Source organism: Kogia breviceps, chromosome 11 (genome assembly GCF_026419965.1).
Source record: "Kogia breviceps isolate mKogBre1 chromosome 11, mKogBre1 haplotype 1, whole genome shotgun sequence".
NCBI classification, from domain to species: Eukaryota; Metazoa; Chordata; class Mammalia; order Artiodactyla; family Physeteridae; genus Kogia; species Kogia breviceps.
In genome coordinates this window covers 72,151,938-72,164,910 of record NC_081320.1, presented here as the reverse complement: position 1 = coordinate 72,164,910, position 12,973 = coordinate 72,151,938, and the positions used below count along the sequence as shown (strand labels likewise).

Sequence of the window (12,973 nt, the reverse complement as noted above, 5' to 3'; positions counted from 1 at the left end):
GGGAGTGGCAGGACATACTTAAAGTGATGAAAGGGAAAAACCTACAACAAAGATTACTCTACCAAGCAAGGATCTCATTCAGTTTCAATGGAGAAATTAAAACCTTTACAAACAAGCAAAAGTTAAGAGAATTCAGCACCACCAAACCAGCTCTACAACAAATGCTAAAGGAAGTTCTCTAGGCAAGAAACACAAGAGAAGGAAAAGACCTACGAAAACAACCCCAAACAATTAAGAAAATGGTAATAGGAACATATATATCAATAATTTCCTTAAATGTAAATGGATTAAATGCTCCAACCAAAAGACACAGACTGACTGAATAGATACAAAAACAAGACCCATATATATGCTGTCTACAAGAGACTCACGTCAGACCTAGGGACACACACAGACTGAAAGTGAGGAGATGGCAAAAAATATTCCATGCAAGTGGAAATCAAAAGAAAGCTGGAATAGCAGTTCTCATATCAGACAAAATAGACTTTAAAATAAAGACTATTACAAGAGACAAAGAAGGACACCACATAATGATCAAGGGATCAATCCAAGAAGAAGATATAACAATTGTAAATATTTATGCACCCATCATAGGAGCACCTCAATACATAAGGAAAATGCTAACAGCCACAAAACGGGAAATTGACAGTAACACAATCATAGTAGGGGACTTTAACACCCCACTTTCACCATGAACAGATCATCCATTCCAAAATACATAAGAAAAACAAGTTTAAATGACACATTAAACAAGATGGACTTAATTGATATTTATAGGACATTCCATCCAAAAACAACAGAATATACTTTCTTCTCAAGTGCTCATGAAACATTCTGTAGGATAGATCATATCTTGGGTCACAAATCAAGCCTTGGTAAATTTAAGAAAATTGAAATCATATCAAGTATCTTTTCTGACCACAATGCTATGAGACTAGATAGAAATAACAGGAAAAAAACTGTAAAAAATACAAAAACATGGAGGCTAAACAATATGCTACTAAATAACCAAGAGATCACTGAAGAAATCAAAGAGGAAATCAAAAAATACCTAGAAACAAATGACAATGAAAACATGATGACCCAAAACTTATGGAATGCAGCAAAAGCAGTTCGAAGAGGGAAATTTACAGCAATATAATCCTACCTCAAGAAACGAGAAAAATCTCAAATAAACAACCTAACCTTACACCTAAAGCAACTAGAGAAAGAAGAACAAAAAACCCCCAAAGTTAGAGAAGGAAAGAAATCATAAAGATCAGATCAGAAATAAATGAAAAAAGTGAAGGAAATGATAGCAAAGATCAATAAAAACAAAAGCTGGTTTTTGAGAAGATAAACAAAATTGATAAACCATTAGCCAGACTCATCAAGAAAAAAAGGGAGAAGACTCAAATCAACAGAATTAGAAATGAAAAAGGAGAAGTAACAACAGACCCCGCAGAAATACAAAGCATCATAAGGGACTACTACAAGCAACTCTATGCCAATAAAATGGACAACCTGGAAACAATGGACAAATTCTTAGAAAAGCACAACCTTCCAAGACAACCAGGAAAAAAGATAAAATATAAACAGACCAATCACAAGCACTGAAATTGAGACTGTGATGAAAAATCTTCCAACAAACAATAGTCCAGGACCAGATGGTTTCACAGGCGAATTCCATCAAACATTCAGAGAAGAGCTAATACCTATTCTTCTCAAACTGTTCCAAAATATAGCAGAGGGTAGAACACTCACAAACTCATTCTACGAGGCCACCATCACCCTAATACCAAAACCAGACAAAGATATTACCAAAAAAAAAAAAAAAACTACAGGCCAATATCACTGATGAACATAGATGCAAAAATCCTCAAAAAAATATTAGCAAACAGAATCCAACAACACATTAAAAGGATCATACACCATGATCAAGTGGGGTTTCTCCCAGGAATGCAAGGATTCTTCAATATATGCAAATCAATCAATGTGATACACCATATTAACAAACTGAAGGATAAAAACCATATGATAATCTCAACAGATGCAGAAAAAGCTTTTGACAAAATTCAGCACCCATTTATGATAAAAACTCTCCAGAAAGTAGACACAGAGAGAACTTATCTCATCATAATAAAGGCCATATATGACCAACCCACAGCCAACATCATTCTCAATGGTGAAAAACTGAAACCATTTCCACTAAGATCAGGAAGAAGACAAGGTTGCCCACTCTCACCACTATTATTCAACATAGTTTTGGAAGTTTTAGCCACAGCAATCAGAGAAGAAAAGAAATAAAAGGAATCCAAATCAGAAAAAAAGAAGTAAAACTGTCACTGTTTGCAGATGACATGACACTATACATAGAGAATCCTAAAGATGCTACCAGAAAACTACCAGAGCTAATCCATGAATTTGGTAAAGTTGCAGGATACACAATGCACAGAAATCTCTTGCATTTCTATACACTAATGATGAAAAATCTTAAAGAGAAAACAAGGAAACACTCTCATTTACCATTGCAACAAAAAGAATCAAATACCTAGGAATAAACCTATCTAAGGAGACATAAAACCTGTATGCAGAAAGCTATAAGACACTGATGAAAGAAATTAAAGATGATACAAATAGATGGAGACATATACCCTGTTCTTGGATTGTAAGAATCAACATTGTGAAAATGACTACACTATTCAAAGCCATCTACAGATTCAAATCAATCCCTATCAAACTACTAATGGTATTTTTCACAGAACTAGAACAAAAAATTTCACAATTTGTATGGAAACACAAAAGACCCCGAATAGCGAAAGCAATCTTGACAAAGAAAAATGAAGCTGGCAGAATCAGGCTCCCTAACTTCAGACCATACTACAAAGCTACAGTAATCAAGACAGTATGGTACTGGCACAAAAACAGGAATATAGATCAATGGAATACGATAGAAAGCCCAGAGATAAACCCACACACCTAGAGTCAACTAATCTATGACACAGGAGGCAAGGGTATACAATGCCGAAAAGACAGCCACTTCAATAAGTGGTTATGGGAAAACTGGACAGCTACATGTCAAAGAATGATATTAGAAAACTCCCTAACACCATACACAAAAATAAACTCAAAATGGGTTAAAGACCTACATGTAAGGCCAGACACTATCAAACTCTTAGAGGAAAACATAGGCAGAACACTCTATGACATACATCACAGCAAGATCCTTTCTGACCCACCTCTTAGAGAAATGGAAATAAAAATAAACAAACAGAACCTAATAAAATTTAAGCTTTTGCACAGCAGAGGAAACCATAAACAAGACGAAAAGACAACCCTCAGAATGGGAGAAAATATTCACAAACGAGGCAACTGACAAAGGATTAATCTCCAAAATATACAAGCAGCTCATGAAGCTCAATATCAAAAAAAACAAACAACCCAATCCAAAAATGGGCAGAAGACCTAAATAGACATTTCTCCAAAGAAGATATACAGATTGCCAACAAACACATGAAAGGATGATCAACATCATTAATCATTAGAGAAATGGAAATAACTAGAATGAGGTATCACCTCACACCTGTCAGAATGGCCATCATCAAAAAATTTACAAACAATAAATGCTGGAGAGGGTGTGGAGAAAAGGGAACCCTTTTGCACTGTTGGTGGGAATGTAAATTGATACAGCCACTGATATGGAGAACAGTATGGAAGTTCCTTAAAAAACTAAAAATAGAACTACCATATGACCCAGCAATCCCACTACTGGGCAATCCCGAGAAAACCATAATTCAAAAAGAGTCATGTACCACAATGTACATTGCAGCTCTATTCACAATAGCTAGGACATGGAAGCAACCTAAGTGTCCATCGACAGATGAATGGATAAAGAAGATGTGGCCCATATATACAATGGACTATTACTCAGCCATAAAAAGAAACAAAATTGAACTACTTGTAGTGAGGTGGATGGACCTAGAGTCTGTCATACAGAGTGAAGTAAGTCAGAAATAGAAAAACAAATACCGTACGCTAACACATATATATGGAATCTAAAAAACCAAAATGGTTCTGACGAACCTAGGGGCAGGATAGGAATAAAGATGCAGACGTAGAGAATGGACTTGAGGACATGGGGAGGGGGAAGGGTAAGCTGGGACGAAGTGAGAGAGTACCAATGACGTGTACACTACCAAATGTAAAAAAGATAGCTAGTGGGAAGCAGCTGCATAGCACAGGGAGATCAGCTCGGTGCTTTGTGACCACCTAGAGGGGTGGGAGGGAGATGCAAGAGGGAGGGGATATGGGGATACATGTATACGTATAGCTGATTCACTTTGTTATACAGCAGAAACTAACAGAACATTGTAAAGTGATTATACTCCAATTAAAGATGTTAAAAAAAATCATGTGTCATAATGGCATCATAGTTCCCATCAACATCAGAGAAAAGACAATGCTTCAAAAGAGCAATGCTTCAAAAATTCCAACCTAGAATGCCATATTCATCCAAATTATCAATTGTGTGTGTGTGAGGCTAGACATGCAGAGTCTCAAAAATTTTTACCCCTCAAATTTCTCAGGAAGTTATCAAAATGTGAGAGAGGGAGAAATTTATGAAGGAGGAAGAAGACCTGGATTCTAGGAAATGAATTCCCAAGGCAAAGCTATGGAAAAAACCTAGAAAATAAACATTTCAGATTGAAATAGGAGGGAGGAAGACCCCAGGAAGACTTAACTTTAATAAAAACAAAACAAAACAAATTAAAACAAAGCAAAATAAACCTCCCCAAATCAGGACTATTTATGGTTTGGAAAATTATAGAGAGGCATCTTTCAGACTGCAGAATATGGGGAAGTATGAAAGTTTGGCCAGGGATAAAAAAAACAAACTAAGCAAATAAAAAATGAAGAAATTATTAGATATAAGAAAAAATTTTAAAGACAGTAAGTGTAATAGTAGTATAATAACTGACTCAGCAAGTACACTGAAAAGATAAGAAGAATGAATGATGAATGAAGAGAACTATTAATAAAATCTTCACCTATTGTAACACAAAGCCTATAAATAATAATAGATAATGCTACAGATGGCAGAAGACACAACTAGAAGAATTTATCAGTCTCTTTAGCACTATTTGACTTTTAAAGTATGTACCTGTTTGATAAAAAGACAAATATCAAAAATTGTATATATCATATCTTAAATATGAAAAGAAGTCATCCAGATTAGTGCTGTCCCACTGCTGAGGAGGCAGATCAGGAGGGAATTGGGGGAGGAATGGTAGCACTTAAGCTGAAGGAATGTTAAGATTTCCAGAGTGCCATTACTTCAAGGGAATCATGTGAGCAAACAAAGCTCTATACCTATCCACCACTATATGCACAATGACTAACAGCATACCTGGCACATAGTAAGTGGTAAAAACATTTATTGAACAAATAAATGAATGAATAAGATAGTTTGTATAGAGAGATCAAAGAACACCCAGCAGACAAACATGGCTAGAGAGGAAGGTCTGTGGAGGCAACCAGTAGAACTTAAAGTTAATGAGGCAGGGACTTGCCTGGTGGTGCAGTGGTTGAGAATCTGCCTGCCAAGGCAGGGGACATGGGTTCGATCCCTAGTCTGGGAAGGGGCTTCCCTGGTGGCGCAGTGGTTGAGAGTCCGCCTGACAATGCAGGGGACACGGGTTCGTGCCCCGGTCCGGGAAGATCCCACATGCCGCGGAGCAGCTGGGCCCGTGAGCCATGGCCCCTGAGCCTGTGCGTCCGGAGCCTGTGCTCCGCAACGGGAGAGGCCACAACAGTGAGAGGACCACGTACCACCAAAAACAAACAAACAAACAAACAAAACCTAGTCTGGGAAGATCCCACATGATGTGAAGCAACTAAGCCCGTGCGCCACAACTACTGAAGCCCGTGCCTAGAGTCTGTGCTCTGCAACAAGAGAAGCCATCGCAATGAAAAGCCCATGGACCACAACGAAGAGTAGCCCCCACTCGCAGCAACTAGAGAAAGCCCGTGTGCAGCAACAAAGCCCCAACACAGCCACAAATAAATAAATAAAATTAATTAATTAAAAAAAATAAAGTTAATGAGGCAGACAGAGGCCAGACACCGGAAGACTCCAAATGCCAAGAAATATGTACTTGATCTTGTGTGCAACTAAGATATGTCAAAAAGTTTTGAGCTAGGGAATATTGTAAATAAGATAATGTTGAAAAATTCATCAGAATACGGATTAGTCTGTGAAAATACATGTAATATGTGTAGGACCAAGAGTTGGGGTTTTTTTTGGCACAACTGGAACTATATCAAGGTTTCTAAAAGCATATCAATCTTTAAAGCCCTTTCCACATAATAAAAAATAGTATGGTAGAATATTCTATGGCTATGTATTGTAATTCATCCAAAAGTATATATACCTAAATTACTTAGCCTGTTGCTGACCTCCTTAATCTGTTTTAGTCCTAATAATTTTGACCATTCAGTCTATTTTTAAATAAACACTGCATACAATAATGATAGAAAAACAAAAAGTTAAATTATCAATTAAAATACAATTACCAATATGGTGTACCAATGAAAGACTTCCGTTTGGCAATTGTAGCTGTTATCTGAGCAGACACTCCAAAATCAGCTATTAAAAAAAGAGACACGTTTAGAAAATAAAATAAAGTAAAATTATTTAAAAGTAACATGAGATATTTTAAATAATTATTTCCACTAAATTAACTTCACAGAAATGAGATATTCTCAAACATCACATTAAAACTTGTAACTCTAATGGACTAGCATTAAAATATCACAAAATAATGCATATGATAGCCAAATGGATTCCCATACATCCCCACACGAATCAAATGACAACAAAAGTCAAGATCAAATAATTTTGATGAGGAAGAAAAAACTGAGAGAATCTAACCTGCCAGATTTAATGTTATAATTTCTAATTCCCAGGACCTGAAATTCAAGGAAAATCACTGGAAGGGACCTTACGTAGGAATACATTCCATTCACTTCCTGCCATACACATAACAACTGACATTAAAAAAATCAAAATCTCTACTGGTAAATCTATCTACCATGAAAAGACAAACAGAATATTCCCAAAAATCTTACCTTAGCAATATATTCTAATACCAATAACAATCACTATCAAGAAATTTATTTTTATGTCAGTTTATTTTTATGTTGCTATTTTTTAAGTATATTGAGTTTTAATTATTTTCTAGTTTTTTAATGATGATTTCTAAATCTTTATAAACTAAGACATATTATATATAGGATGTCTTTGAGTAAGGCACATAATATTGACACAAATTTTAAATTGCAGATGGAAACTGTTCACTAAGCCATCAATAGTTAGATAACTGTTTTTCTCATACTTAGAAGCGGCTTAGGAAAATTTTACTATATGTAAATTATGATACTTTAAAATCTGATTAGTCCCTATTATAGGCTATAGGTCAAAATAGTTTAATCATAGTTTTAGAAGATAAATATTTGCTTGAATTTTGATTTTATAGTGATATGTAGTTCAAAATAATTGTTTCATATTTGTTATTAAATACTTCATTTAATACTTAACAGACATAACTCTTTTATAAAGTTACTATATTGTACGTTTCCTGTCTTAAACTTTCAGATTAAGTTATTATTTAGGTATTGAACTGTTTTAATAACTTGACAATCAAAAGTTACAGTTTCAAATAAAGCACAATTCAGCATATAAATTACATTCTTATATAACTAATACAGTGTTTTATTTTAAAAGCTTGTATAAGCAGGTAGGATTTTTTGCATTATTGAGTTTTTGGCTTTTGTTTGTTTGCCTTATTTTTTGGTCACAAGGTAATCTCGTACAGATTTCTTACTAGAAGTCCCACTCCTAGGGTTAGAGGTGAAAGAATTTTTAAGGGATATTATTTCACTATATCTTTATAATGAATCTGTCCCATGAGAAGGATAGACTTTATCCCCACTTAAGGGAAGAAGAAACAGATACAGAGAGATTACATATGTCATGTCCTGCAATGAGATTTCCACCTAAAGATAAACAGATGCTGCTGAGGGAGGGGAAAGCTAGTCCTAGAGAGGAAAACATAAACTTATTATGTTTTGGAATAAATTTGTGGAAGTGACGAAATTCACACTTACTTACCTAATTTCACATGACCATTATCCGTTAATAGAATGTTAGCTCCCTTCAAAGTGAGAACATTTTAGTTAAAGTAGGAAACATTTTATCAGAAAGCACATATAAAAGATTAAACATATATATTTAAAATAATCACAAGTGGCAGGCTTAAACCTAGAAATACTGACGATTTATACTAGGCCCAATTAAAATGTTAAACCATTACATTCATAGGAAAATTTACTGTCCACTTTTTAGGCAATTTGACTATCCTTACAAAAGGTTCTGCCTTGCAAAAAGCTGCTATTAAAATAATATGAATGTTATTATGAAAGTGACATATTAGTTTTAATCTGAATGCTATTTTCTTACTGATAAGCGCTGTCACTATACTAAACTGTTACCTTACAATGGCATTATTCAGTTCCTTGAATTACATGTTAACCTTCATTGCCATTTCCTGTTCAAAATCACCAAAACACATCTCCCTTTCTAGGTACTTAACATCAGTTGAACCAATGCTAATGTGTAAGAAAGACTGAACCTTACTACTTAGTCTGTGGGGCTGTCTATCCTAATGTGTCTCTGCCCAGAGTCTGGGGCCATTCAGTACATAAACAACTAGGCACAGTTCCACAGAATTAAAATGTCACTTGTTTGCATGACCTAGCAGCATTTTTATCCAGTTTTGCTTCTTGACCTAAGCTCAAAGAAGAAGGTGATAATAATGACTTCATCTTCAAAAAACGGAGAGCTTTTGGAGGAGGTAGAAATACTGCCTCTCAAAGGTACTACAGGCTCCCCACCCCTGCTCCCCCTTTGGGCAACTTTTAAATGAGGAAGCGAAAGTAATCTGCTATGGTTCAGGATGCAATCAATTTTTTAAGTATAAGTTTGGGGTAACAAATACTAGGAAACCCCTTCCAGCCCCCGAAAGAGGAAGAAATAACCAAAACCTGTACCCCTTGATATTACTGCAACTCTAAGGAGTTATGGGAGAAATAAGAAAAAGGAAAAAGAAACTAGAGTAGGGATTTCAACTTGAATTAGGCCCTAGCTATCTAGACTTCTGCCAGAGTCTTCAGTTTGGTCTTTCCCCAGCTCCAGATTAATTTTTCTAAATCACAGTTTATATCATGTCACCTGCACTTACGATGCATTCTTCCATCCATCCATCTGAGTGTCCATTCATCCCTCTCTCCCTGACAAACTACTAGCAACCAGATGCTACTTCAAGCTCTGGGGTTATAGTAATGAAAAAGTTCCAGCTCTCAAGGAGTTTACATCTAAGCAGGAGAGAAAGAAAATCTAAAAACATACACACACACACACACACACACACACACACACACACGAATGAATGAATCAATAAATGATTCAAAGCCAGGTAGAGATAAGCACTCTGAAGATAAAGCAGGAAGGGAACGCTTCCCTAAGGCAGGGATATTTAAGCAGAGATCTAGTTGAAGAGAGGGTGCAGAGTCATGCCAAAATCTAGAAGAACATTCCAGAAAGAGGTAACAGCAAATACAAAGTCCTGGAACCAGAATGAACTCAACATATTCCAGGAACTCCAAGTTTAGTGTGCCTAGAACAGAATGAGTAAAACGAAGAAGAGTATGAGATGAGGTCAGAGAGGAAAGCAGGGGCCAGATCATGCATAACCTTAATGGTCATGGTAAAAACATCTGAATACTGTACTGAGTATGATGGGAAGCCAACGGTGTTTTATAAGCAGGAGAGTGACAAGATCTGATTTACAAAGGTCACTTTGGTGTGAGGTAGAGAACTGACTCTAGGATTACTCGAGAATGGGAGCAGGGAGACCAGTTAGAAGGCTATTCCAGAAGTCCAGGTGAGATATAATATAATGGGGGCTTAGACAGGGTAGAAATAGTGGTGGTGGCTAGAATCTATCCAATTAGGTCCAAACTCTGAAGTCCAGCACACGAGTTCTTGCATAATGGAGCAGCACACCTCCTGGCCAACACCATCTCTTATCACTCTCCTACATTCTCTTCTCTTCAATTATATGGCGCAGCCTTTATACCCCCTAAAATGACTCCACACTTTCTGACCTCCGTATCTTTGCTCACACTGTTCCTTCTGCTTAGAAGGCACTCCAACTTCCATTTCTGACAACAATCTATCAATCCTTCCAGATCATTTAAGTGCCAATGACACAGAATCTTTCTTGATACACTTATCTTCTTAGGATCTCTCCCACCTTTGAATCCAAGGCTCTTTGCTTATGTCTTTTAAGTGGTTTATGAACAATACTTAAAGTAGAGGATCTCAGCAGGTGATCTGAGAGTCCACTGAAATTTCATGCAAAATTTGAAGGCATGTGCATAAGAGCATTTTTGGAGGAGAGAGTCCATGGCTTTCATCAGAGACTCAAAGAGCACATGATTCCCACACCCATAACCCCTGCAAAAAAGGGTTAGAAAAAACAAAAGTTTTTTTTTTTGTTTGTTTGTTAGAGAAAACAAAAGGGGGAAAGAAAAAGCAGGAGGTAAGATGAATGAGGAAGAAGAAAAGAAAAGAAAAGAAAAAATAAACGAACAGAGAAAATATCCAGGCTGGGAAGACAGCAGTATCTTTGGAAATAACCTCAGAGTCCTACGATAGGGGTGGTTTACCACAGAATGTCCCGTGTACCTGCTCTCCTCTGCCAGTTAAAGACCAGCAGAAAAGTTCAAGGCTTAGTTTATCCATTTTTATACATTATTAATGACAGTTCCTTAAGATTGCCAAAGTTTACTACAATATTTAAAGCATGAAACTTCCTAAAGACTGTAACTTAATGGAAGCTATGGACCTAATTTGCATTTTATAAATAAATAACTACAAATAAGCTAAAATGTGTTATTAAAACATGAATCCACAATTGTACACTTTAAAAGAGTGAATTTTATGGTATGTGAACTGTATCTCAATAGAGCTGCTATAAAAAAATTAATAAACCCTTCAAAGTATCACTCAATTTTATTATAGTAACATATTAAGATAACAAATTCATCAAATAGAATAACTGATACAATTTTGCTCAACAGTTTGGTCAGAATATTTAAAAATGAAGAGACGGCCATTAGGTAAACATATGATATATACCTTTATATCCCTGTGCATTTTTCCTTTACTGTGAAGATAGTATAATCCCTGGAGTTTAAAAAAAATAAAGAAAAATTAACAAGACTTTACTACAGAACACACTTTGGGATTTAAAGTCATCAATGAGTAGTATTCTGTCTTATTTATTTACTCATTACAGAAAGTACTAGTGATGATCACTTTATTTTACCAGAGTATCCGAAAAGATAAAAGAATCGAGAAAATGAGAGGCGGAGCTCAGTTTGAACCACTAATTTTCCTAAGAGAAATAATTTTCACTAAACTCTGTAAACAGTTTGAAATAACTTTTTTAAAGTAAATATCCAATTAGTATCAGAATGAGTTTCAATCCCATAAGAATGCTTAATTTTCAAGCCTTTCTTTGGTATTAAGAGGAATATAAAAATAAATAACAAATCCATAGTGCTTAAATTTTAGGAGGTACATTTTGATACTGAAGCTTTAACGAGTTTATTTGCAAATATAATTTGAGTTTACTACACAACTTTGAAATGTATTAAATTCAAGAGTTTACCAAACTAGAATATTTAAATCCTTACTCTGCTTAACAGGTAATGCACAATAATTAAACATTTAGTTTAATAAAGAACATTACTTTTTAATTAACATTGAATTTACCTGTAGTGTTTCTCTGCTAACATATGCAATTTGCAGTTCTGATAGAGGTCCCGTTACTATAAAAGGAGACAATTAATGTTAATAAAATTAGTCAAAGTATGCTTTTCAATAAGAGACAAAGTTTACAAGTTCCACTAAGCAATAGACTTAATATACTTAAATCCTACTAAAAAGTAAGCTCCATGAGGGCAGGAATTTAAAAAAATCTGATTTGCTCACTGTATCACCAGTGTTTAGAACAGTGCCTGGCATGGAAAAGCTACTCAGTAAATGTTTGTGGAATGAATAAAACATTGAAATAGTCACTAAAATGAATTACATTTTCACTTTTAAACCTGATCACATTACCTCTTAAATGTTAAAAGAAAGAAAGTATGGCCAAGACGTTTAGCTAGTTTTTATTAAAGCTTTTTAAAAAAATTGACATGTAACATGTATTATTGACTAGGTTAAAAATCAATACTTTTTCCCTAAAATTATTAGCTTTATAGATATAAAATTAATATATGTTCAATATAAAAAATTCCAATCAACAGAGACAGGTCTTTTCCTTATCTAAACCAGTATTACTCAATAATAAACAATACCAATAGTTTGGCCTATAGTCTACCAGATGACTTAATGCACAGTACAGGTATGTAGTGCACAAACACATAAACATAAATGGAATCATATTACACATACAATTCTGAAACTTGCCTTTTCACTTATCATGGACATCTTTCCACATCAATATACATAGCTTAATCATATAATATTTGAACATTTCCTCTGTGCACATCTTTTGACTATGAAAAACATTTAAATAGTTTTCTCTTTCTCGCTATTTAATCACTTTAGAATAAAGAAGTTAGGCGGGAAAAACTATTCTAGAAACTGAATCAAATTCCAACCATGAAATCACATGCTAGACAGTGATCTCCCATTTACCTAAACTTAACAGCTTTGTAAAAATATGTAGTTCAGAGTACTTGTATTTTACAATTGTGGAAGAGAGAAATCTATTTCACTTAGATTCTTTTGGGCACAAGGCTAAGCTTAAATGAGGATAAACCATATAGTAACTAAATTCCATGGCTTGTAAGCCTACTCTCA

General features: G+C 35.1%; 1 protein-coding gene across 6 annotated transcripts in view; it reads right to left on the bottom strand.

The window, feature by feature from the left end:
• Positions 1-12,973, bottom strand: part of MAP4K3 (mitogen-activated protein kinase kinase kinase kinase 3) — a 205,515-nt gene that overhangs the window by 67,084 nt on the left and 125,458 nt on the right. For 5 of the 6 annotated variants that reach the window (XM_059078812.2, XM_059078810.2, XM_067007729.1 and 2 more), the window contains 4 exons: positions 11,879-11,934; positions 11,240-11,287; positions 8,150-8,192; positions 6,553-6,625 (listed from right to left, as the gene is read on the bottom strand). In XM_059078812.2, coding sequence (XP_058934795.1) covers positions 6,553-6,625; positions 8,150-8,192; positions 11,240-11,287; positions 11,879-11,934 — 220 coding nt within the window. Of the gene's footprint in view, positions 1-6,552; positions 6,626-8,149; positions 8,193-11,239; positions 11,288-11,878; positions 11,935-12,973 lie in introns of those variants that run through there. The other variant, XM_067007733.1, reaches the window with a different exon arrangement.